At 38.3% G+C, this 27,841-nt stretch overlaps 2 protein-coding genes across 2 annotated transcripts in view; both read right to left on the bottom strand.

Moving 5' to 3' along the window:
- dock3 (dedicator of cytokinesis 3) overlaps positions 1–27,841 on the bottom strand; it is a 964,109-nt gene that overhangs the window by 840,646 nt on the left and 95,622 nt on the right. The window contains exon 2 of the mRNA XM_059944552.1: positions 10,234–10,317. Coding sequence (XP_059800535.1) covers positions 10,234–10,317 — 84 coding nt within the window. The remainder of the gene's footprint in view (positions 1–10,233; positions 10,318–27,841) is intronic.
- On the bottom strand, positions 14,624–14,951 carry LOC132378161 (small ribosomal subunit protein eS21-like). Its single transcript, XM_059944896.1, has one exon. It carries the CDS (start codon positions 14,921–14,923, stop codon positions 14,672–14,674), a length of 252 nt encoding a protein of 83 aa, XP_059800879.1. The 5' UTR covers positions 14,924–14,951; the 3' UTR covers positions 14,624–14,671.

The raw sequence follows: 27,841 nt of genomic DNA, 5'->3' as shown, positions 1-27,841 counted from the left end.
CACTGATAATGCAAAATTAGACAAAAATAACCAAGGTAATGAAAACACCCACACTTGCCATAGCTTTGCATAGCTTCACCATTAGCCAACCTGATATCATTGCAAACTATGCTTCACAACATTTGTGCTCATAACCTTAATAACAACAACACTATCTCAAAAGCTGTCTTCGTCCACATTTCCACTTTCAAATGTCATCCAGCTGATGCCAGAGGAAGTACATAAAATAAAAAATGTAGAACAGTACAGCACAATATAGGCATTTTGCCACAAAATGTTGTGCCAACTCATGTAGTTCTACTCCATGGTCAATTTAAACCTTCCCTCCTCCTACACAGCCCAATACCTTCCATTTTCTTATAAAAACATACCCATCTAAGGGCCTCTTAAATGCCCCTTGCTATATCAGCTTCTACCACCAGCCTCGATAGTCCATTACATACACACACCACTCTGTATAAAAAAAATCTACCTCTGACATCACCCCACTCATCTTAAACTTTTCCATCTTGAGAAAAAGATACAGGCAATCTACTCTGTCTATGCCTCACATAATCACATTCACCTCTATCAAGTCGCCTCTCATCCTCTTTTGCTTCTAAGAGAAAAGCCCGAGCTCACTCAACTTTTTCCTTTAAGGTATGTTCTCCAACTTAGGCAACATCTTCTATAAATCTCTTACGTATCCTCTCTAAAGCATCAACATCCTTCCTATAATGAGGTGACCAGAACAAAACACAGTAATCCAAATGTGGTCTGATCACAGTTTTATAAAGCTGCAACATTACCTCATAGACCAATTCTCTGATTAATGAAGGCCAACACACCATTGACCTTGATTGGGTTTTCCCAATAAATTCTCACTTATTGACTCAGACTCCTATACTGTAAAAGGGCTGCACATGATAAAGTTTATCAAAAGTATTCAGGAAGATTTTGTAATGAGTATATATAGTTCCCAACAAGAGAGAATGCAACACTGGATCTCCTATTAGGGAATGAGGCAGGGCAGATAACAAGTGTAGGTGTAGGAGAACACTTTAGATCTAGTGATCATAATTCCATTAGTTTCAAGATATTCATAGAGAAGGGTAGGTCTGGTGCTCAGGCTGAGATTCTAAACTGGAGAAAGGTCAATTTTGATGGCAACAGAATACTGTGGATTGGAATAAGTTGTTTTCTGGCAAAGTTGTATTTGGTAAGTGGGATGCTTCAAAAGCGAAATGTTGAGAATACAGAGTGTGTATGTTCCTACCAGAATAAAGGCCAACAGGTTTAGGAGAGCTTAGTTTTCAGGAGATACTGAGATCCTGCTTAAGAAGGGGGTGGTGCATAGCAGGTCTAAGCAACAAAGAACAAATAAGGTGCTTAAGGAGCATAAGAAATGCAAAAGAAGGAAATCAGGAGGACTAAAAGAAGGCATGAGGTCGCTCTAGTAGACAAGGTAAAGGAGAATCTCAAGGGCTTCTTACAGATACAGTACCTTGTAGCACTGTTAGAAATTGACAGCTATGAAGTTGTGTTCACCAAAGAATTGTGTTGCAGTTGAAAATGCAAATGCGTAAAGACTCATGGGACTTGTACACAGACCTCCAAACAGTACCCAGAATGTGGGAACAAATTAAAACAGGAGATATAAAATACATGTAAAAAGGGCAATGTTACAATGGTCATGGGGAATTTCAGTAGGTAAGTAGATTGGGAAAATCAGTTTAGTGGTGGATCCCAATAAAAGGAACTTGTAGAATGCCTACAAGATGGCCTTTTAGAGCATTTTGTGGTGAACCCACTGGGAATAGGCAATCCTGGATTAGGTGTTGTGTAGTGAACTAGATTTGATTAAGGACCTTAAGGTAAAGGAACCATTAGGAACCAGTAATTATAATATGATAGAATTCACCCTATAGTTTAACAGGCAGAAGCAAAAATCATTTGGATCAATATTAAGAGTTGAGCAAAAGGGAACTACAGAGGTATGAAAGAGGAGCTGGTTAAAGTTAATTGGAGGAAGGGAGCACTAGCAGGAATGATGAGAAGAGCAGCAATGGCTTGAGTTTTTGGGCAGATATAATATTGGTTCATCTCAAAAGAGCAGCAGCATAAATGTGAGAATGAGGCAAGTGTTACTGACAAGGAAAGTCAAAGAAAGCATAAAAGCCAACAGGGCATACAAATAGCAAAATCAGTGGGGTGCTAGGGGATTAGGAAGTTTTTAAAAACAAACAGAAGACAAACTAAAAAAGCAATAAGGAGAGTAAATATGAAATATGAAGTTAAGCTAAGCAATACCAAAAGTGAATACCAAAAGATTTTGCTCAGATATGCAAGGAGTAAAAGAGAGGCAAAAGTGGACATTGGAACTCTGGAAAACGACACTAGAGATGAACTCCAACAATATTTTGCAACAGTCGAAAATGTAGAAGATGCAGAAGATGCCAGCAGTATGCCAGAAATTCAAGAGTGCCAGGGATCAGAATTGAGTGTAGTTTGCTCTTACTGTGGAGAAAGTACTTGGAAAGCTTAAAGGTCTGAAGGTGGATATGTAGGCAAAGCAATGGCAGATGGAATACAATGCAGGGAAGTGTAAGGTTATGCACTTTGGTAGAAGCAATAAAGGTATAGAATATTGATGAGAGTAACACTTTTTTTCAGATACATAACGAACAAAAAAGGCAAGAATGGACATCAGACCACTGGAAAATGATGCTGGAGAGGTAGTAGTGGCTAATAAAGAAGTGGTGGATAGGCTGAAAATGTATTTTGAATCAGTCTTCACTATGGACTTCACCAACAGTATTACTAAAGAGAAAGCACTTGGGAAACTGAAAGGTCTGAAGACAGATTCATTACCTGAACCAGAATAGCCACACCCCAGGGCTCCAAAAGAGGTAGATGAAGAGATTGTGAAGAAATTAGTAGTGATCGTTCAAAAAAAATCAGTAGAATGGTTTCAGAGGACTGGAAAACTCACAAATATCGCAACAAATAGGCGAGGGAAAAGACAGGAAATAATATGCCAGTTAGTTTCACTTCCATGTTTGGAAAGACGTTGGGAGTCCATTAAGGATGTGGTTTTGGGGTACTTGGAGGCTCATGATAGAGTAGGCCAAAGTCAGCGTGGTTTCCTTAAGTGGAACTCTTGCCTGACAAATCTTTTGGAATTCTTTGAGGAAATAATATGCAGGATAAACAAAGGAGAGTCAGTGGATGTTGTTTACCTGGATTTTCAGACCCTTGACAAGGTGCTGCACATGAGGCTACATTACAGGAAAGATGTTAGTATGGGCAAAAGAATGGCTCACTGGCAGAGGCAAAGAGTAGAATAAAGGTGGCCTTTTCTGGTTGACTGCCAGTGACAAGTGGTGTTCTTCAGGGGTCAGTGTTGGGTCTGCTACTTCTCTAGTTAAATGTTTCAAGAGGGTGAACCCTCTAAAAGCATCAAGCCTTGAAAGCCTGTGCCAACCAATGGCCAGGAGTGTGCAAGGACATCTTCAAACTCTCACTGCTGCAGATGGAGGTTCCCATCAGCTTCAAAATCATACCAGTGCTCAAAACAAACAGAGTGAACTGCTTTAACAACCATCCCCCAGTGGCACTCACATCTATTGTGATGAAGTGCTTTGAGATGTTGTTCATGGCCAGAATCAACTCCTAAGCAAGGACCTGGACTCACTGCAATTTGCCTATCACTACAATAGATCTACAGCAGATGTAATCTCACTGGCTCTCCACTCAGCCTTGGCTCACCTGGACAAATTACTACTAATATCTATGTCAAGCTGCTGTTTATTGACTACACCCCAGCATTCAACACAATAACACCCTCAGTTCTAATCCACAAGCTCCAGAACCTGGGCCTCTGTTCCTCCCTCTGCAACTTGATTGTTGACTTCCTCATCAGGAGGCAACAGTTTGTGCGGATAGCAATTAACATCTTCTCCTCACTGAGGCTCAACACTGGCACATCTCAAAGCTGCATGATTACTCTCTACACCCATGACTGTGTGGCTAGTCACAGCTCAAATGCCATCTATATATTTGTATATCTATACACCCCTCATACAAACTCTTCTCACTCCTGCCATCTGGCAAAAGGTACCGAAGCATTCGGGCTGTTACGACCAGGCTGTATAACAGTTTCTTCCCCCAAGCCATTAGACTCCTCAATTCCCAGAGTCTAGTCTGACACCAACCTACGCACACACAGTCAACTGAACACCACTCCACCCCCTTTGCAATTTTTGCTTATTTCTTTCTCAATTCCTGCTTAAACATTTACATCATTTATTGTTATATTGTGATTTGCCTTTTACTGTGCCTATTGTCTAGTTTATTAATTATTATACTGTCTTGCACAGTTTATGTAGTCCCTTGTAGGTCTGAAGTCCAATGTAGTTTTGTGTTGTTTCATGTAGCACCATGGTCCTGGCGGAAAGTTGTTTCGTTTTTACTGTGTACTGTAACAGCAGTTATGGTTGAAATGACAACAAAAGCAACTTGAGTTGACTCGCTGATGATACAACTATTGTTGGCAGGATTTCAGATGGTGACAAGAAAGCCTACAGGAGCTAGATAGATCAGCTAGTTGAGTGGTGTCACAACAACAAACTTGTATTCAACATCAATAAGACCAAGGAATTGATTGTGGATTTCAGGAAGGGGACGTTGAGGGAACACAGACTAGTCCTCAACAAGGGATCAGAAATAGAAAACATGAGTGGATTCATGTTCCTAGGTGTCAATGTCTCTGCTGATCTATCCCAGGCCTAACAAATTGATGCAATTACAAAGAAGGCATAACAGCAGCTAAATTTCATTAGGAGGTTGAGGAGAATTGGTATGTCATCAAAGACATTTTCAAGTTTCTACAAGTATACCGTGGAGAGCATTCTAACCAGCTACATCACCATCTGGTATGGAGGGGCCACTGCAAAGGATTAGAAAAAGCTGGAGAAAGTTGTAAACTCAGCCAGCTCCATTATGGGTGTTAGCCTTTCTAGCATCAAAGACACCTTCAAAAAGTAATGCAGCATCAATTATTAAGTACCCCCATTAGCCAGGACCTGCCCTCTTCTCATTGCTACAATCAAGGAGGTACAGGAACCTGAAGACACACATTCAACATTTCACAGCTTTTTCCCTTCCACCATCAGATTTTGAATGGACAATGAACCCATGAACACTACCTCATTATTCTTCCCCTTCTCTTTTTGCACTACTTATTTAATTTAACTTTATTTTTTATATACACTCCTTATTGTAATTTATAGTTCTATCATGTATTGTTGCCGCAAAACAACAAATTAGACAAAGTATGCCGATGACATTAAACCAGATTCTGATGGTAATTATTTGGATGAATGCATTGATGGCTTTGTGAAGTTTACAAAAGATAACAAATGTACGTGGAGGGCGGGTAGTGTTGAGGAAGCAGGGAAACTGCAGAAGACTGACAGATTAAAAGAATGGGAAGATGTATCACAATGTAGGGAAGTCTATGGTCATGGACTAAAGTTGCAGACTATTTTCTAAATGGGAAGCAAATTCAGAAATCAGATGCAAAATGTTTTGGGAGTCCTAGGGGAGGATTCCCTTAAGGTTAACTTACAGATCGAGTAGTAGCAATAAAGACAAAAGGAACATGAGCATTCATTTTCAAAGGACTATAATATAAAGCAAGGATATAAGATTAAGGCTTTAGAAGGCATTGGTCAGACCATGCCTGAAGTACTGAGAGCAATTTAGGACCCCATTTTTAAGAAAAGATGTGCTGACATTACGGAGAGACCAGTTGAGGTTTACAAGAATGTGCCCGGGAATTAAAGGGTTAATGTACAAGGAGCATTTGATGGCTCTGAGCCTGTACTCTAGTGAGAAGGATGGTGGTGTGCTGGGGGTGGGGAAATCTAATTAAAACCTACCGAACACTGAAAAGCCTAGATAGCGTAACATGGAGAGGATGCTTCCAATCGTGGGAGAGTCTAGGACCAGGGAGCACAGACTCACAATGAAAGGACTTCCATTTAGAAGACAGATGAGTTTTTTTAGCCAGAGAGTGGTGGAATTCATTGCCACAAACAGTCATGGAGGCCAACTCTTTTGGTATATTCATCCCAATGACTTGAATGGAAGAGTGGATACAGCCCAGTCTATCACGGGTAAAGATCTCCCCACCATTAAGGACACCTACAAGAAATGTTGTCACAAGAAAGCTGCATTATTCAAGGATTCCACCATTCAGGCCATTCTCTCTTCTTGCTGCTGCTGTCAGGAAGAGGTATAGGAGCTTCAGGACCCACATGTCCCTCAATCAGCAGGCTCTTGAACCAGAGGGGATAACTTCACTCAGCCCAAATCTGAACTGGTTCCACAACTAATGGACTAATTTTCAAGGACTCTTCATCCCATGTTCTTGATATTTATTACTTATTTATTATTATGTTGTTTACCTTTTTACTTTTTGTATTTGTAGCTTGTCACCTTTTAAACACTGGTTGCTTGTCAGTCTTTGCTGTCTGCGATGTTTCATTGATTCTATTATTTCTAGTATTTAGTGCTCTTTGTATTGCAAGAAAATGAATCTCAGGGTAGTATATAGTGACATACGTATGTACTTTGATCTTTAAAGATTGGGTTATTAAGTTAGAGTCATAGAACACTACAGTACAGAAACAGGCTTTTGGCTCATCTAGTCTGTACCATGCTATTAATCTGCCTTATCTTATTGACCTGCACCACAGCCCCATAACCCTCCATACCCCTCCCATCCATATATGTATTCAAATTTGTTAAATGTTGCAATCCAACCCACATTTACCACTTCTGTGACAGCTCATTCCACACCCTCAGCACCCCGAGAGAAGGAACTCCCATCTTATGTTCCCCTCAAAAATTTCATCTTTCACCCTTAACTCATGACCTCTACTTGTAGTCTCACACAAACTCAGTGGAAAAGGCCTGCTTGCATTTACCCTAGCTATAACTCAGGTCCTGACATCCTGGCAAAATCCTTGTAAATTTTCTCTGCACTCTTATTGATACATTTTCTGTATGTAGGTGACCAAAACTGCACAAAACACTCCAAATCAGACTCCACCAACATCTTATACGATTTCAACATAGCATCCTAACTCATGTACTCAATACTTTTATTTATAAAGGCCAAAGTACCAAAAGTATTCTTCATGATGGCACTTTCAAGGAATTCTGGATCTGTATTCTGAGATCCCTCTATGCCTACCATTCACCCTGCAAGTCCTGCTCTGGTTTATTCTCCCAAAGGGCAACACCTCTTATATCTTTTCTTATTCTTCAGTTCCACTCATAATGCCTCAGTAGATGAGCTCTCCAGTCTAACCTGTCTGAGCACTGCCTTGACATTTTCCATGACTAGTAATGTCACCACTCCCCCTTTAATCCTTTTCATTCTACCATCAGAAAGGATATACAGAGGTAACAGTTTCTTCCCTGAGGCTGAGAGACTAATGAATACCCTGCCAGCACAGAGATTTCATCACTAGGACAGCAAGCCACTTACAGTTCACAAAACAGTTTACTGTTTACCTGTGATGTGTATTCCATGCATTCTGAATTATATTTTATACATGGTAATATTATGGTTTATGTGTTGTGTATAATATATATTTTGTGGGTGCACTGGGTCCAGAGGAACATTGTTTCGTTTGGTTGTATATACATGTAGTCAGATGGCAATAGACTTGAAATTGAACTCTATCATATCCAAAAGAACAGAACCCTGGAACACTGAGCTGCCAGTCTTGCCCCTCCCACAACCAAGTCTCACTAATGGCTACAATGTCATAATTCCATGTGCTGATCCATGCCCTAAGCTCATCCACCTTTCCTACAATAGTCCTTGAATTGAAATATATACAGCTCAGAATGTTAATTTCACCATGCTCGACCTTTCGATTCCTATCTTTGTCTGCAAGTTTAACAACTTATTTCTCCACAACTACTCTACTACCTGTTCTGTTGTTCCGGCTCCTATCCTCCTGCAACTCCAATTTAAACCCCATAATACAGCACTAGCAAGCTTTCCAGCTAGGATATTAGTCCCTTTCCAGTTCAAGTGCAAACCATTACTTCTGTACAAGGCCCACCTTCCCTGGAAGAGAGCCCAATGATCCAAAAATCTGAAGCACACCCTCCAGCACCAGCTCCTAGGCCATCTGTTGAACTATATTGTCTTCCTGTTTTAGGCCTCACCAGCATGTGGCACTGGGAGCAATTCTGAGATCACAATCTGGGAGGTCCTGTCCTTTAAATTAGCACCCAACTCCTTGAACTCACTTTCCAGGACCCCGTCACCTTTCTTGCTATGCTTTTGGTACCGATGTGGACCTCAACCTCTGGCTGTTCACCCTCCCACTTAAGAATACCGCAGACTCAATCTGAGATGTCCAAGATCCTAGCTCCCGGAAAGCAATACAACATCAGGAAATCTTATTCTCATTAACAGAACCTGTCTGGTCCCTAACCAATAAATCCCATATCACAACAACTCACCTTTTCTGTCCACAGAGCCAAATTCAGTGCCAGAGACTTGACAGCTGCACCTTTCCTCTACTCAGACATCCCCCTCAACAGTATCTAAGGTGGAATACCAGTTATTAAGGGGAATGGTCACAGAGATATACTGCACTGGCTACCTTTTCCTTTCCTAACAGTTACCTAGTTATCTATGCCCTGCACCTTGGTGAAACTACCTCACTGCAAGTCTGGTCAACCAACCTCTGAGCCTCCTGAATGATCTAAAGTTCATTCTGTTCCAGCTCCAATTCCTTCATATGATCTGAAAGCTGTTACAGCAGGGTGCACTTCTCGTAAATGTAGTCGTTATGGATCCTGAAGGTCTCCCTGCTTTCCCACATCCTGCAATAGCAGTATTCCACTATCCTAACTGGCATCCCCACTGCTCTAACTGTGCAATAAGAAAGAAAGATAGAAAAATTAAATGAATAAATCTACCTACAGCCTTTACCCCTTCTCACCAAGCCAAAGCCTGAACTCCCCACTCCAGTAGTGATTTACTCCCACAATAGCCGCTCCACTTAAAACTAAGTTTCTTATTGGCCACTGTGCCTAATTACGTGCAATTCAATGTTTCCTTGGGAACTTCTAGACTAGTAAGGGCAGCAAAGAAGAAAGGTGAATGAGGTTGAGAGGGAAAATAAATCAGCCATGATTGAATAGCAAAGCAGACTCCAATGAGTTGAATAGCCCAATTCTGCTCCTACGTCTTCTGGTCTAATGCTTATCCTTGTGCATTATCGGAAAATCACCATTTCTATTCTTTCCTTGATACTCAATGGCATTCTCATTGCAAGATATCTGAACAAAGTTCTGCTCACCTCTCTCCAAAAACAGGAGTAGTTCAAATAGCCAACTGCCTTTTTGACTATTCATTGCAATCAACTTTTCTCACTTTTCTGACCTATTCCCTTACCTCTTGACAATCAAGAGAAATTCTACAGATGCTGGAAATCCAAGCAATACACACAAAATGCTGGAGGAACTCAACAGGCCAGGCAGCATCTATGAAAAAAAGTAGTTGACGTTTCAGGCTGAGATCCTTTGGCAGGATGGGAGGAAAAAAAGATGAGGAGTAGATTTAAAAGCTACTCCTTTCAAATCTACTCATCTTTTTTTCTCCAATCCTGCTGTTTATTCATTTCCATAGATGCTGCCTGACCTGCTGAATTCCACCAACATTTTGTGTGTGTTGCTTTAGATTTCCAGCATCTGCAGACTTTCTCATGCACATAATCAAAGTAGTATTGCCACTTGGAGAAGATTCTTTCCAAGTCACATGAAAACAAATTGTTTCTGGGTTCAGATAACAGAACTAACTACCCAACAGAAGTATGGGAGTGCCTTCAATCCAAGGACTAAATTTAACAAAGCAGCTTGCTAATAATTTAAAGGCAATTATAGACAGATAAATGCTGGCATCCAAATGAAAGTTCATAACTCAGTGAACATGAGGGGAACTTTATCATCCTGGCTTGTTGAAAATATATGGAGTCGATAAATAAATCATATATATGAAATAAGTTAATTTTAAAGTCATCGTTGGGAAATGCTGCAGATGCAAATTAAACTTGTGCTTGAAGATAGGGTATATAATGTTTTACAATTCATGCTTAAACAGATGCCATTTTGACCAAGATTATAAACCACAGAAATCATGCATCATTCTGATAGTCTTACCTTCACACTTTTCCAAAATCTGAACAGTTTCTCCGATTTCCAGTACAAGCCCTTGAGGAACTGAGGCACGAAAGCTGCATATCACTAAAAAAAAATCAGAAAGTGATATTTAACATTAGGACTGTTCAAGCTAAAGCCAGGAGCTCCTTCCTCTCACTCCAACAGTATAGTGTTGGGGCTGGAAGTAAAGAAGGGAAAGGATTCCTTGCTAAGTCTGTCCAAATCAAGGAATCTTCTCAATTACAATAAACTTGGGCTCTGCTGTTGTTGTTAGATGGCTGCATTCAATAGGTTTTTAATATTTCTATCATTTAACATCTAAAGATCATCGTGATTTTCCACCTATTAACTTGTTTCTTGTTACCTTGATAGATAAATGGTGTTAAAATGAAAATACAGTATTCTTTCTTGGAGAGAAGAATTAACATCAAATGTGTATTTCAACTCTTAAAATATTTGCAGTAAACTTCAATAAATCAGTAATAGAACAGATAGCTAGTCTCCTGGAGTAAGAGGCATTGAAATATATAAATTTACAACTGATCAGAATTATAATTTAAGGGGATGATAACTCCATAGAACTTCAAATATGTGTTTCTATCATTACCTAGGTAGTTAAATGTTAAAACAAGGCAACATCTCTGTAAACACTTAAAATCTACTCCAATGCAAATGTAAAAACATTAAATGACTCCATAAACATAACTCTTTTCATAGCATTGACATTTCCTTGATGCCATTTAAAGAAGTTTTAAAAACTATTTAAATGTCAGTCACCAGTTGTGCAATTAACCAAGTTCAAAGTGCAAAGGAGCCAGAAGAGATGTTTGTTCGGTATGGCTAAGTTCTCATGATAGGTTGTTGGGTTTTGTAGATTGAAACATGTACACCAAACCAATTTGAAAATAAAAAATAAAAATTGGAGGAAGTCATACACCACCTTAAGCCTGCCCTGCCATTCAACAGCACTATGGCTGATCCAGTATCTAAGTCAACTTTACTGGTCATACGTGCACTCGCCACATTCTCACAATCGATCAGTTACGCTACACCATTTTTCTTGATTCCATTGGTTCTAACAATTTATAGAACTCAGCCATGAATATGCTCAACTACTTAGCATGACCAGACTCATAGGACTGACAATTCCAAAAATGTTTCATTACCTGATTTAAGAAATTCTCTTGTCCCCCAACACGTCACCTCCTTCTCCTGTAAAAAATAGCTTCTCCCCCAAAGCTCAACACCTACCTTATGAATCATATAGCAAGAGTGGTGCAATTGGACCATTGAGCCTGCTCTTTCATCCCGTGGTATCATGGCTGATCCTTTATCTCAATACAAATTTCTTGCTCTCTGTCCATACACTTTGATGCCATCCCAGAATCGTGAATGTCAGATTCACTATTCTGGGATACACAGTGAGACTGGTACTTCTTTTAAATTCCAGTATACAGGAATTCATATTTATTTGCATAATTGATCATATTTCTCATTGTAAAACGTAGTAATAGAAGAGAAGCACAGTTTTCCTTGGGTATAAACAACAAAGCTACAAACAGTACTACAGTACTAAAAGAGAAGATAAACATTTTTAAAAAAAATAGATACTGACAAGAACAAAATTAAAATAGCAATTATAATACGTGCACAAGTAAAGCAATCAAAGTAGATTTTCCAAGAGCTAACAATAATCTTACTTGCATGATATTTCATTCATAAATAGGATGTGGATGCCATTGGAAGGCTAATGTTTACACTTTATCCCCACAAGAACACAAGAAAATAGGGGCAGGAGTAGGGCAGATAGTCCCTCAAGCCTGCCCCACCAGTCATCATTGAGATCTGCGTTCATCAGTTCAAATAGCATTCGAAGAAAACTCAAACAAACCAATTGGTGTAATAGCAACAGTTTTTAGAATGCCAGTCAGGTGGACAGGGACCTGGTAATAACTGTGAATGAGGTCCACCTTTGAGGAAAATAATTTTCCCTGCCAGGCAGGCAGAGAAATCCTGGATGTAGGGGAAATTGGGAATCAGTCAGGAGTCATGGCATCATTGAGGTGGCGATAATCGCCACATGGACGCCAACTCACAGCCAAATTTTCACACGATGTGGAGAGGGGAACCCCATTGACTGCTGGACTGCCTGACGATATCCAGGCACTCCATGGTGTCAAACATAGACTTGGCAATGGCTTACTTCTCCAGGTCTTTGCGCCTGGTGTGGGTGTGCATGTGTTTAGTGGAGGAGAAGCTGGGTTCACTCAGGTCTGAGAACTCAGCAAGGAGGCAGAGGAAGCTGAAGGTGAAAAGGGCACTGGAAAACTTTGAAATGCCACTGGCAGAGTGTGCCAGAGAGACAGTAGAAAGTCTCTGCATTGACAAGGCCCTGGTCTGGACCTTAATGAGAAGGATGACCAGGACAGAGAAAGTCAGCCCCAGCAGGGATATAGACAATGGAGCCAACACAAAATTCTAGCAGAACTTCTGCCCGCCGAAGTACAACACCATCTCGCACTTACCAAAAGTCCAGATGGAGCTGCCGTTGGAAGTCTCAAGGTACAGTCTATATTCCCCAGTTCATATGCCTAATTTAGACATGAGCAGGCGCTCACCTGGGCACCCATGTCACAGAGGAAACTGCACCCAGAAACAAAGTCTGTAACAAACAACAAACTGCCCGACTCCCAACGCTCATAGTAGCTAATGGGCGCCAGCCAGTTTCCGTTTCCTGACTCCTTGAACCCGCAGGGTGGGCAGCATTTCTTAGCTCTCGGCCCAAACCTTGGGTGGTAGAAACCAGGGTAGGAGACCATCGTTGAGCTGCGCCAATCGTCTCATGTTCAGGTAACGGTGAGGCGGTGAAATCATCCAGCCACATGGTCACACAGGCCCCCTTGGTGACAGATGAAACATGGCTGACATCCGCCTCACAGGGATAACATGTGGTCCATCAACTGCGACAGCTTTGGAGTCACCTAAGCCAGGTAGTGAGAGGAACGGATGGGAGCGCTCAGACTTGGAAAGTTCAGAAGTATCTAGAAGGAGTTGCTTTTGAGTATCGTTTCTGCTGACTTCCGGTGGGGGGGGGGGGGGGGTGCTGTACGACGCTCATCACCCTGGTTGCCGTAGAGCTACCTAATGATTTGACGACATATTTTGTGCTATCTTGTGAGACTCCCTGCACTACAAACTGGGCCTCTGCCTGAGCGAGCCAAACAACAGCATGTTCCTGTCAGAATTCAGGAGCTTGCAAGCAATGGCATTTGCAGTCATGATTGTAGAACAAGAGAAATCACTCTGGAGCAGCAGCATTACCAATAGTAGGAGTGTCGATAAAAATTGACATGAGCGTAATTACTTCTAACATACACTTTATTCCTTCAGCAAACAAATGGTCACTGTGTATATTTATCAGAAAAAACATGTAAAAATGACACTATTTAGTATGTATTAGTGGAATTTACAAAACAGTTGAGCAAAATTACAAGCCATAAGACCATGTGACAATAAGACATAGGAGCAAAATTAAGCCATTAAACAATTTGTCTCATCAAGTCTATGTTAGAGATGATTCTAGAATTATGTGAACATAGCAGATATGAATTCAAACAAGAACTAGTCTTCATCTCAAAGAAATTTGTAGGCAGTAATCAGTCAGTTAAAAGTACAGCTTTACAAACAGCACTGTCATTTTCATTTTTAGAATCTTTTTATTGATATATAATCTTCAACAGCTATAAAATGATACAAAACTTCAACCAGATTAATATGCATACAATTAATAAAGCTGAAAAAACTGATCTTAAAATATAAAAATGGGAAAAAAAATTATATATAGGAAAAAGGGAAAAAAAGAACCCCATCTAACTAAGAAAAAAAACCCAGTAACTACAAAAAAAACACCCATTAGGAATCAACCCCCCAGAACAATACATTTGACCATCATCTAAATATATTTTTTAAAAGTCATTAACCGCCATTTCATATTTATAAAAAAAATAAAATTGGAAGGATACCATATAACTTAATTCAAATTAAATGATAATATTTGGCAAAAGAACCCCATCTTTTCTCAAAATCAAATTGAGGATCAAAAATTCTACTTCTAATTTTTTCTAAACTAAGACATAACATCACTTGAGAAAACCATTCAATTAATGTAGGGGAAAAAATATCTTTCCATTTTAATAAGATAGCCCTTCTTGCCAGTAGTGTAACAAATGCGATTACATGTTGATCTGAAAATGAGATACACTGAATATGATGTGGAACTATTCCAAATAGAGCAGTCAATCTATTAGGTTGTAAATTAATTTTCAAAGCTTTAGAGATTGTAGAAAATAAAGATTTCAAAAACGATTTTTTTTGGTTTGTTTATTTTTTTTTATTTCTATACAAACATCAGCCTTCCCAAATACAAGTCTTCTGCTTGTTAGACAGCCTTGGCCACAATCCCATTGTACTTTGCTAGCCTTAGGAGACAATCACCTGATTCACCCATCCTATGAATAGCTCCACAGATGGCACAGGTTTTGTGCTGCCCATTGAATCTCCCAGTTACTTTATTGACCTCAGCAAGGTTGATTTGAATAGAGGCATGGTCCTCAGCACCAATAATTTTGTTGCAAGCAGAGCATTTGCATGGGACATAAAGATCAACAAATTCTCCTGCGTCGTTCTGCATGATGGATTTAGTTCAGTTGGAGGGCTTTTATTCAGATGTAACAAAGATCTCCACGCAAATGGCCGACACCAAAAAGAAAGGACTTCCGGAACGATTTTAATGTAGAACATGACCAGAACATATGTGACAAAGTAGCTACTTCAGTCTTACATCTATCGCAATAGTTATCTATACTAGGAAATATTTTAGATAGTCTCTCCTTTGTTAAGTAATGGTGTACAATTTTAAATTGAATTAAACGACGGATGGCACATACAGAAGAAGAATTTATGTTTTTCAAAACTCGAAGTCAATCTTCATTAACAAAGGTCATATTAATTTCACTCTCCCAATCTTGTTTAATCTTTAGTGATAGGATCTCTTTTTGTAACAAAAATAAATTATAAATTCTACTAATGGAACCTTTCACTAAGGGATTCAAATTCAAAATGGTATCCAACAAATCAGATTCTTGTAAAATAGGAAATTTAGGTAAATATTGTTGTAAAAAATGTCTAACCTGAAAATATTGCAAAAAATGTGTATGATCGAGAGAATATTTGTTAATTAACTCCTCAAAAGTCATCAATCAACCATCACAAAATAAATCTGTAAAAGAATAAATTCTTTTATTTTTCCATAGAAGAAAAATGGGGTCAGTTGTTGAAGGTTTAAATGAGAAGTTTTGATATTAAAAAAACTAGATAACTTAAATTGTTTAACATTTTAAAAATTATGAAACTGAACCCAAATCCGTAGGGATTGTTTAAGAACCAGATAGAGATTTAAATTTGGAATTTTAGAGAGCTGTAAAGGTAATGGAGCTCCTAAAATTGAAGTTAAATGAAATTGTTTAACAGCTTTTAGTTCCAAATCAACCCATAATGGTTTTTGGTTTTTATCAAGCCAATATAACCAAAAACATAAGTGTCTAATATTCACAGGCCAATAATACAGTCTTAAATTAGCAAGTGCAAGTCCACCATCATTTTTAGATTTTTGTAAATTATACTTAGTAATTCTTGGTCTCTTATTGTTCCAAATAAAGAAATAAGAGAGTCAATTTGATCGAAAATTTTTTAGTTAAAAAGATGGGTATATTTTGGAAAATGTAGAAAAATTTAGGTAAAGTCATCATCTTCACAGCATGAATACAACCTATTAAAGAAAGATTCCATCTAGAAAATAGTTGTTTCATGGAGTCTATATTCACTTTATAAAGATCTTTATATTTTTTAGTAATTATAATACCTAAATATCTAAATGTATTAACAATTCTAAAAGGAATTTCATTGTATATACTAACAGGGACATTTAATGGAAACAATTCACTTTTATTCAAGTTAAGTTTATATCCTGAAAATTTACCAAAATTTTTAAGTGTTTCCAGAAGATTAGGAATTGATTCAAGATTTGAAATAAAAACCAAAAGATCATCTGCATAAAGAGAACTCTTATGTATGGTTCCATTCATAGAGATACCATGAATATTTTTAGCTTCACGTAATGTTATAGCTAAAGTATCCAATACAAGATTAAATAATAAGACTTAATGGAATCCTTGTCTAGTGCCACAAGAAAGTGAGAAAAAATACCTGCAATTATTAGTAATAACTGTGGCAATAGGAGTCTTATAAATCATTTGAATCCATCTATTAAAATTATTACCAAAACCAAATTTTCTAATACTTTTAACAAATATGGCCACTCAACTCTTCAATCAAATGCCTTTTCTGCATTGAGAGATAACACACTGAGGTTGTTTAGATAATGAAGAATATATAATATTCATCAATCTCCAAACGTTAGAGAAAGAATAACGGCCTTTAATAAAGCCTGTTTGATCCATAGAAATGACTTTAGTCAAAATAATTTTCCAAACGATTAGCCATTATTTTAGAGAGAATTTTTGCATCCACATTTAATAGCGAAATAGGTCTATATGATGAGCATTCAACAGGACCTTTATCTTTTTTTAAGAATTAAGGAAATAGATGCTTCATAAAAAGGTAAATTACCCTTCTCAAGGGATTCATAAAATATTTCTGAAAGATACGGAGAAAGTAACCTTTCAAATTTTTTGTAAAATCCCACTGAATAGCCATCAAGTCCAGGAGCTTTACCTGATTGCATTGATAAAATTGCTTTCTGAATTTCATGCTTGGTAATTGGAGCATCAAGCATCTGTTGATCTTCGAGAAATTTGTGGAAATTTAATCTTATGTAGAAAAGCCTTCACTTTAGAGGAATCTACAGGAAACTGAGATCTATAAAGATCAGAATAAAAATCTTGAAAAGTATTATTAATGTCTTCATAATTACTTACTATATCTCCATTGTTTTTACGAATCTTTAAGATTTGTCTTTTAGCTCTGGATGCTCTTAATTGAGAAGCTAAGAGTTTATTATTTTTATCCCCAAAGATATAAAAATGACTTTTCAATTTGAGCAAATATCCTTCAATAGGATATGTTAGTAATAAATTATACTGCGATTGTAATTCTACTCTTCTTTTAAATGAAAGAACATTTGGAGAGATTGCATTGATGTTATCTAATTCTTTAATTTGTTTAGAGATTTTATCTAATTCCAATCTTGTTTGTTTCTTCAGTTTAGCTATATACAAAATAATTTGACCACCTAGATAAGCTTTTAATGTATCCCAAATTACTAACTTAGAGACGTTTCCTATATTATTAAAGAGAAAAAACTCTTTTATCTGAGCTTCGATAAACTCAACAAATTCTGAACTTTGCAATAAATGTTCCAGAAAATGCCAAAATGGTCTGGTAGAAACAACATCTTTCAGTTCGAATATTCAGCGTGATCAGAAATAGCAATCGCATCATACTCACATTTCTGAACAATGAATAAGTCAAGGGTCAACTATAAAATAGTCGATTCTCGAATATTTATTATGAACATGTGAAAAAAAGGAGTATTCTCTATCACTAGGGTGCATATGCCTCCAGATTTCAGTTAAACCGTAATCAATTAAAAAGGAATTAGTAAGTGATGCAGATTGATTAGGAAGTTGATATTTGGATGATGACTTATCCATTAAAGGATTTAGACAAGTATTAAGATCACCACCCATTAATAACATATATTCATTTAAAATCGGGTAATAGAGCAAAAACAGTTTTAAAAAATGAGGGATCATCAAAATTTGGTCCATAAATATTAACTAAAACCATTTTCCTATTACAAATTATTTCTTTAACAATCAGAAATCTACCATTAATATCAGCTATAATATCCTCCTGATTAAAAGGAATATTAGAATCAATAAAAATATAAACACCTCTAGTTTTACTCTGTGAATTTGCATGAAACTGAGGACCCCTCCAAAATTTAAAAAATCGATTGTTATCCATAACCTGATATGCGTCTCTTGAGCAAAGATTATATCAGGCTGGAATTGGTTAATAACTTTAAATGTTTTCTTACGCTAGGATGATTCCAACCGCGAACATTCCAAGTTAAAACACTTAGCTGTTTAGATATCATCATGGAACTTTATATCTAAAAACAATAGTTAGACGTATGTCAGGATAAGGTAGTCGAAAGCATAGATGCAGTACAGATACAAACTCCGCCTACCTAAGTTAAGAAAAAAAGAGAAAAAAAAATCTGTCTCCTTCTACCGAATATAAATCTCATTACAGTCGTCATGTATCTCAATATAATTAACTTGGAAGGAAAGTGATTTTCTTGTAAAGCAAAATGACCTTCAATTGAAAGTAACCTTCATAACATTAGATAAGGAAAGAAAAACACATCCAAAACAATTCCTTGCACAGAAGAACAACAATTGCCATCTTTAAATTGTCTGTTCTATCTTTGAAACACAAAGAAATCCAAATAATTACTTTAAAAAACCTTTACAAAAGCATACAATACAAAAAAATTAATTCATTTAAATGCTGCAAAAAAGAATTCTAAATGGTTCAAACTTACAGTCTTCAACAGTTCTCCCTCTATGTCTTCAGAAATTGAAGCCCCAAACCAGTCTTTTTCAGAGATAAAAATGTATTTTAAGGTAAAGACTTCTGTAACCATCAAATCTTCCAATCTCATCACCCTTTACACCGCAAGACAATCAGGCCATTAAAAATCATTCAAGCTTCAGATTCATCATCGGATGTGTCGGGTAAAGAATTAATAAAACTCAATGCTTTGATTGGATCACCAAAAATATGAAAACCAGACTTTTTAACAAAGAGTAATTTTGCTGGATATTGAAGTAGTGGGAAGAGCTTTTTTTCATACGCTGATTTCATTGCAGTTGCAAATTCAACACACTTCTTGACCATTTTGCGTGGAAAATCTTCAAAAAAAAACCAAATATTTGAATTCTGATAATGAAAAAGTCTTTTTTCCTCGCAAGCTTAATAATACAGTCTGTACTACAGGCTGTAAACAAACCTCCAGAAATAAAGACTGAAAAATTTTTGCAAAATAATCCAGTGTGTCGGCCGATTCTGATTTCTCTTTTAATCTGACAATTCAAATATTGTTCCAATATGATCGAGCTTCGAGGTCAACGATCCGTTGTTGGGCTTTTTCCAAACGAGAAGAAAGGTCCACAGTATTTCAACTAACTTCTTTAAGATCAAGGCTCAAAGAGTCAACTTTTCCTTCGAATTTCTCTTTTAGTTGAGTTATCTTAATGCTGATATTGCTGATTTGAGATTCTAGTCTCTTTACCCTGGGGGTTCCTCCGAGAATTCTTCGGTTTTCTTGGACTTTCCATTGCCTGGGTCCAGATTTCTTTTGGCGCTTCTGAGAATAGCCATAATTATAACTGATCCAACTGATTAAAATTGAAATTTCAAAGTTTAAATCAGAAAAGGGAGAGATTAAAGGAGGACAAGAAGCGACAGTGTCTTACATGTCCGTAACCAGGAAGCGGAGTCCAAACAGCACTGTCTACAGAGCACAGACAGCTGATTCACAGCAGGGGGCTGGCTGCTCAAGAGATGTGGTTTGCAAACTGAAGTGTCCATGAGACATTGCCATTTGCATCAGCCAAACACAAAACAATGGGGTTAGGAAGGGGAAAAGGGGTTAAGGAGCCAGTGTAGAGTACCCCTGTGGCCGTCCCCCTCAACAACAGTTATATCACTTTGGATGCTGTTGGAGTGGGGACAGGGGATGACCTAACAGACAAGAGTCACAGTGGCTAGGTCTCTGGCACCAAGTCTGCTTCTGTGACTCAAAAAGGCATGCCAAATGATAGGGGATTCATTGGTTAGGGAAATAGACAGGAGGTTCTGTGGGCTAGAACAAGATTTCTAGGTGGTATGTAGCCTCCCATGTGCTAATGTCTTGGGATATGTGAGATCGAGTTCTTAGCATAAGTAGGAGGGTGAGCAGTTGTAGTCCATGTAGGTAACAATGACATGGGCAGGATGAGTAACGAAGTTCTGCATAGTGGGTTCAGGGAGTTAGGTGCTAAATTAAAGGGCAGGACCTCCAGGGTGTGATCTCTGGATTGTTACTCATGCCACAAGCTAATGAGGCTAGGATTAGGATAACTATACAGTTTAATACAAGGCTAAGGAGTGGGTATAGGAGGGAGGGCATAAGATTTATGGATCATTGGGCTCCCTTCCAGGGAAGGTGTGACCTGTACAGCGGAAAGATTTGTTAACATTGCACAATGGGGCTTTAACTAGAGTGACAGGAGGGTGTTTGAAATTAAAAACTCATCAGTTAATAACTCATAAGGGGTGATTGATAAGTTTGTGGCCTAAGGTTGAAGGAGATGAGGAACTTGTGCGTGCGTGTGTCTCTCTTACACACATACACACACACACGGGAGACAGAGGTGTCTCCATTTCACAGCAAGATGGGAGAAATAACAAACAACTTGCTGCTTTATGATGTTAAAAGTCCATTGTGTCATTTTTTCCAAGCTCTGTGCCCAAAGACTTCGGGTCTCTAGGCACACAGCCAGAAATCTTCCATCTCCAACGATACATCAATCTTCTGCAAAGGCACCGACCTCCAATCCGCCCATCTCTAGAGCCACAAAATCTCAGTTCTCCAAAGGCGAGTGAATCTTAGGCCGAGCCCTTGGCGTTGTGAACAACAGCCATTCATGAACCCCCAAGAGTGGGTCCCATTCCCACAAAGAACCATAGTCAGTGTGTAACTTCAAGTCAGGGTCTTCAAAAGAACCCTGAAAGGGAAAAATAGAGATATTGAAGATGGAAATAAAGCTGTTTACGAAGATGCAAGCTAAGGAATCACCATTAGGCGACTTTACACTTATCTGGGTTGAAGTCCATCTGCCATTTCTCAGCCCAGTTTTACATCCTATTGATGTCCTGCTGTAACCTCTGACAACCCTTCTGACTATCCACAACACCCCCAACCTTTCTGTAATCAGCAAACTTACTAACCCGCCGTTCTGCTTCTTCATCCAGGTCATTTAGGCAAGTAACCATGTTTTTCTTGGGCACCAGTATAATAAAAGTCTGCTTCAAGCTAATGAGTACTCAGACTGCCAAAGTGAGAAGTTAAAGATATCAGTGAACACTCCAGGCAGTTGATTAGTATAGGTCTTCAGCACTCAGCCAGGTTCACCATCTGGGCCAGATGCATTTTGTGGGTTCACCCTTTTGAAGGATGCTCTCACGTCGGCCTCAGAGACTGAAATCAAAGAATCATCAAGGATTGTGGGAGTTTGTGAAGGTGGCTCCATGTTTTATTGGTTAAAGCAAGCATAAAAGGCATTAAGTTCATCTGGTAGCAAAACCTTGCTATCACACATGTCACTTGGTGATAGAATTCAAGCCCTGCCTCATCTATCGAGCATTCTTCTGTGATTAATGTTCGGTTCAGAATTGCTATTTCACTTGTGAGATGGCTTTCTGGAGGTCATACCCAGATTTTTTGTACTTTCCTCAGTCACTGCAACTGAACAGCACTAATCTGGTTCTCAGCAGATTGTCGATCTCTTGGTTCATCCAGGGCTTCTTTTTGGGGAAGACTCTAAATGTATTGGTAGGGACACACTCGTCCACAACTGACTTTATAAAGTTGGCATCAAACTTGGCACATTCATTCAGATCTTCTTATGAGTCCTTGAATATAGCCCAGTCTACTAACTTGAAACAACTCCATAGACACTCCTCTGCCTCCCACCGTCACTGCAGCCTTCCTGTTTATCCTCTGTCCATATGCCAGATGATCAGATTTCCCAAAATATATGGATGGAACGTTAGGTATTTTAATCCTAGTCTGACTGCGTTGGATCCTTGGGGTTGCAGGTGATAATTGGGCAGAGATTTCTTTAAGCAAGCCTGACTGAAGTCCCCGACAATGATTTGAAAGGAGTCAGAACAGACAATCCCATGACTGCTTATGATGACACTCAATACATCAAGTGCTTACTTAGTATCAGTCTTTGGCGGTATATAAACTCTGGTCAGGATCACAATGGAGAACTTTCTCAGTAAGTAGAATGGATGGCATTTAATTATTAGGCATTTCAGTTGGGAGAACAAGTGTGCAACAAGACCACTACATCCAAGCAGCAAGAAGAGTTTATCGTGAAACACAAACACCGCACCTCTTGCCTTCTCCGAATCAGCAGTTCAGTTCAACTGTTGGATCAAGATACCCTCTGTCTGGAGCACTCTATCCAGCGTGTCCAGAATGAGTCATGTCTCTGTGAAAAAGAAAACGTAGAAACTCATTTCCTTCCAATATGTTGATTATGATCAAGAGGATTTCAAGAGAAGCTTAGTGCTGTTGAGCACAGTGGTGAATGGCACATTGTCAGGAGATGGCAAAGAACATAGAATTCTCTCAGTGCTGTGTGGGCTAAAGGATCACAGTCTGGAGGTGAAACATACAAGGAGTCACTAGTAAACCCCTCACTCAGTAGCTACTCACCATTGTGGCAGTTCCCATCATGGCATAGGTGCTTCAATGCAGACTAACTGACCTAGCTTGCACTCGTGCTTTCCATCAAGCACACACTTCACAAACAGCAAGCTGCTGCCCAGGAAAAAACATGATATGCACTGATGAACAGAATGACTCCTTCATTAAACAAGAATATTCATTCACAGTAAGATGGTTGTTCTCAATGAGCCACGAGATCACACCTGTGAATAGTTTGTTACTTGGGGGGGGGGGGGGAAGAGATGCTCTATCTCAGCAGAACATTCTTGTGCACAAACAGAGATGACATTTCTGAGCAGCTTGCCATCTTAAAGGAGCAGAAACATATCACCCAGAAGGAAGTAAACTGTAAAAATTAACACCGAAGGTCTGTGGTGAGAAAGTTTGGGAGCTAAAGCATGTTTAATTGCAGTACCTTCAAACTGAAACCCACAATGATATAATAATGATCACCTTAAAAAAGTATAACAGAACATAGTTCAATTACATACCACTCCCAGAGGAGAATTCTCTTAGCTTCATTCACCCTTTACTTATTCTTGGAACTTAGTCTCTTTCACACAAGATGATCAATTCACCATTTTTGTTTTCTCTACTATTAACCTACAATAAAAGAATATACTATATAGCTAGTTAACCTACAAGTAAGTTTTTAGAGATGTAGGAGTAAAGATAAAAACTGATAGATCAAAGCAGCTGTTTTCTGCTGAACGTATAAAATAATAAGGGGTCAGAACAGAGTGGTTAACAGAATGCTTCTCCTTTTCATAGAGGGATCAAGCATTGGGAGTCATTGGTATACAATAAAGGGGAAGAGAATTAATAATGACATGAAGGAGCATTAATGCGCCATGTGGCTGGCACTGCCTGCAGTTGTCTAAGCAGGTTTCATTGTGGCTTTCAGAAGAAGTGATCAGCAATGACCAAAAGTTTTGCAAATAGGCAAAACAGTGTACTAAGGTAGGGGCTGGTATTGCTACAGGTTTGAGAGAGGTTAAATATGTATGCACGGATGATGCTATGGAATGATTTATGCAAAAGTTTAACTTATTAAATAGTCTTGGAAGTGTCTGCCAGAGCAGGTCTGTGATAAAGGGCTGATCAGTAAATTGTAAGCCAAGGAAAATCAAAAAGTACTAGAAATTTCCAATAAAAAAAATGTTGGAAATACTGAACAGGTTGGGCAGCCTTGCATGAATGAGGCCCAAAACGTCAAATGTTTCCACAGATGCTGCCTAACCTACTGAGTAATTTCAATTTTTTCTAGTGAGGTAAATAACAGTAGTCAAGTTCTTGATGAACTGAAGATTGGGAAGAATGCAAACCAATCCGAAAGCATGAAGTCATCACACTTTTGACTTTCACTCTTTTTTAATATCATGTATATCCTTTTCCTGACATTTAAAGTATTTTGGCTAACAGTTATTCTATTTCACAAAATGAACACAATAGCCACGCAAATCTTACAAGAATTAAATTTGTAAATTCTATTAACAGGATTATTTTTATGATACATGGTAAAAAGATCAAAGGCCATATTTGGCAGGGGAAATTTCTGAATAATTAAATACTTTAGAGTATTTTCTGACCTATTAGGCACATTACGTAACAGTATTAACTTCACTGAACATTCTAATTACTTTTACAAGTGTATTTTACAGAAAATTTAAATATTAAGGGTGTCTACTATGGAACAGAATTCCAACTGGCTTCTTTTAGTTAAGCCTTTGGGTTGTGTCATTTGTTTTTAAATGCAGAAGATGCCCCATGTTAATTAAATGGTAATTGTGCCTTTGTAAAGATTTAGCTGTGGTTTTGTGATCCAGCTGTGTCTTACACTGGCGTTCGTATCCTTGACGACCATCTATAAAAGACATCTTAAGTAGCAGAAAATGGAAAATTTAGGCCATTACATGAATTATAATTATAGATTCTTAGCAACTGAATTCCTGCAGTGCTAATATAATTGAACAATATGGAATAAATTAAGAAAATCATTTGAAAATTGATTTCAATCCTCTTGTTGAGTTATTAAAATGAAACCTTTATCTTCAACTGCATGTTAGTCACTATTAATAACAAATTGAATTCCACTTTTATGATACTTGTCTTTATTTTTAAGGATGACCAGTTTCAACAAATGATCTCTTAAATATGCTTTTTTAACCCCACCAGAATCCATATTTTTATTTTGCTCTTTGCAAACACTAATTATTTCCTTGTGCGTAGTGATCATGAGAAAAATTTGAGGAGATGATATTTATGCAAACTCATTTTTTGACGTTTTGTATTTGGCACATTTAACAGACTTGGACAAATATAAATCAATCAATGAGTCCATTCACATCCATTTCAACTTTTTTTGCCTATCTGCATTAATACCATGTGTTTACATTAGGACTGTATCCTTCTATGCCTTCTCTATTTAAGTGTCTGCATAAACACCTCTTAAACCTATTAAATATATCCAGTTTAACAGTACTATCTCTGTCCAAATTCCTATGATACCCACTGTCCACCTAAATAATCCTCTTCATGCTTAGTACCCTCTACAAATAATTTCTCCAGCTCCAGCTTGTGCGTTCTTTACTTTCATGCCTTCAGCTGAGTAGACATCAAGCTTCAGAAATTCCAACCTTTAAAAAGAAACTCAAGCTTTAATGATTGGTTGCTAAACCTCTCCAATTTTCCATTCAGCTTCCCATGTTACAACTCTTCTCGGGCATCACGATAATGTAACGAACAGATCAGGGTATTCTCCAGTTCAGCCTTCTGTCATTCCAGTGATGTTCTGTAAGGTGTCTCTGAACACGTTCCTCATAGAATGTGTGGGTTTTCTCCAGGTCCCCCCCACACTCCGAAGACTTACTTGGTAGATTAAATGGTTTGCAGATTGTGCCGTGATTAGGTAACGGTTAATCGACATGTCTCTAAGGGCTTACTCCCTGCAGTATTGTTAACTAAATCAATAAACTGAAGTTTACTTCTCCAACCAGGGTTTCAATCATTCATCTTCATACCTTTGTATGTTAAGTTTTATTCCAAAACATTTTTGTGAAGTACTGCAAGGCAGGACTGGCTAGGTCTTTATGAGTGTTATCAGAATGACTATCCTAAACACTTACAAGGCTCATTTCACAGAAACATGATTTATTACCTTCTTTTTCTCAGGCAGTTCCTTGTGTAACATTCAGTTCTATCAACCCACATTCATCTAGGGGAAACCGCAGTCTGCCCACCAAACTGTGTTTCACGTTTGTGTAGATGCTGTGTATGCACCCCGGCGGCACAAACCCACAACATGAAATATCAGCCAGTACACAATGTATGCTTAAACGATTACACTTTATAAATTTTACTGTAACTATGGGGTTAGTAGAGAAACAAAAATATAAAATAAAAAGGCGCCAAGAGTAAAGATTATACAGTTTGTGCACACGTTGGAGCTCACACAATATCCTTGGTCCACATTCGACCTCCGAACTCCACAACCCTCAGACTGGACCAGCCCGCAGTGGTCTACCACAGAGCTCCCCGCATGTCCTCCCTCTTCGCCTCTCTTTGCCAAACTTCCATTGCACCAACCCCGGTTCCCACACATACAGATAGAATAACAAGACTCCCATTGGCTAGTTCCCCCTGTATTCAATAGTTATAACCCAAACATTTCAGCTACAGAGAACATTATTTCATAGTTAACATTACAGAGAAGCCATTTCATTATAACACTTCAGAGAAGCCATTTTATAATTAGCAGTTGATATTACTCAGAACCCTACGCTTGAAATTGGGGATGTTTCTACTGCAACTTTGTAGGTTCTCTGGTGGCTGATGAGTTTAATGTGAGAACTGTTATTACCTCCAAAGATGAGGGAGGATGTACCAGATGGAAGTAGTATGTGAACTGGTGCACATTTTCTACTGGCTATATAAGGCTTGTGTGCTTCTGATCTTAAACTCAAAGTTGTCAAAACCATCCCCAATGTTCCTTCTCTACTTTGAGATTCCCAAGAGTATGTGCAGAATTTTCATTTTCCAAATTGGGTTTTGAGTGTAACCATACAGCCACCTGGGTATTTTAGCCAATATAAAGTAATACAGCTGAGCTTATTTAAATATTCATTTGTTAAATATACATTATAGCTTCACTGCTATACCCTCTGCCTCACTACTTCTCCTTCTACCTCACTAATGTATAGTGTATAATGTATAGTATAAAGTACAAGTTCTAAAACAATGTGACCTTCATACTGATCATCAGAGTTTATATTTGAATAGTCATATGGGAGGACCAGAACCCTCTAGAGATGGTAATTTAGGCAATGTACTATACATCCATTTCACAATATAAGAGCTTCCTTCCAACTAGATAATCCATTCTCCAAACAAATAAGACATGAAAATTAATTCAATGTGTGGAGTGCAAGTATGCTGGACAGAAGTAAATTTTATGGAGTGATTGGTAGGTAGGTAGGTACAGCAAGCATTAGTAGGAATGACAGAAGCAGATGTCACAGTCTGATGAGGTGACAGCCAGATGTCTCCTGCAACTGTATGTTCTTCATATAATCATCTTAGATTTCACAGTTATAGTTCATGTAGTTTTAGTTGATTTATATTTTGGTTTCAGGCAAAGTAATTGTGAACACACTAAATCTATTTGCAGAAATTAAATAGCTAAAGTACACATTTTCATCAGATCTATCAGCATCTATTTAAAGCAGAGATTATTTAAGGCATAACCTTTTTTATGCCATGGTCCAATACCGTTAGGCAAAGGGTCCATGGACCCTAGGTAGGGAACCCCTGATTTAGAGGATAGTGCTACCCAAAGAAACCATGACTCACGGACAGTAGAGGTATCAGCTTTATTATCTTGTCCCACTAAGATGAATTTCTAAATCAACATGCTGTTGAGATCTTGTCAGTTTCTTTTGTCTCTGTGTCCATTAATTTGATCAGGTCTCCACCATTCACTGTGGTAATCGTTTACCAACTATTTCAATATCTTATTATCTT

Source organism: Hypanus sabinus, chromosome 19, assembly GCF_030144855.1.
Source record: "Hypanus sabinus isolate sHypSab1 chromosome 19, sHypSab1.hap1, whole genome shotgun sequence".
Taxonomy (NCBI): domain Eukaryota; kingdom Metazoa; phylum Chordata; class Chondrichthyes; order Myliobatiformes; family Dasyatidae; genus Hypanus; species Hypanus sabinus.
The sequence above is the reverse complement of the archived record's forward strand: the minus strand, read 5'-3'. Positions and strand labels throughout refer to the sequence as shown.

Bases quoted from the DNA above. Each gene is read 5' to 3' on its own strand.
- LOC132378161 (XM_059944896.1), bottom strand. From the start codon at position 14,923: ATGCAGAACGACGCAGGAGAATTTGTTGATCTTTATGTCCCATGCAAA.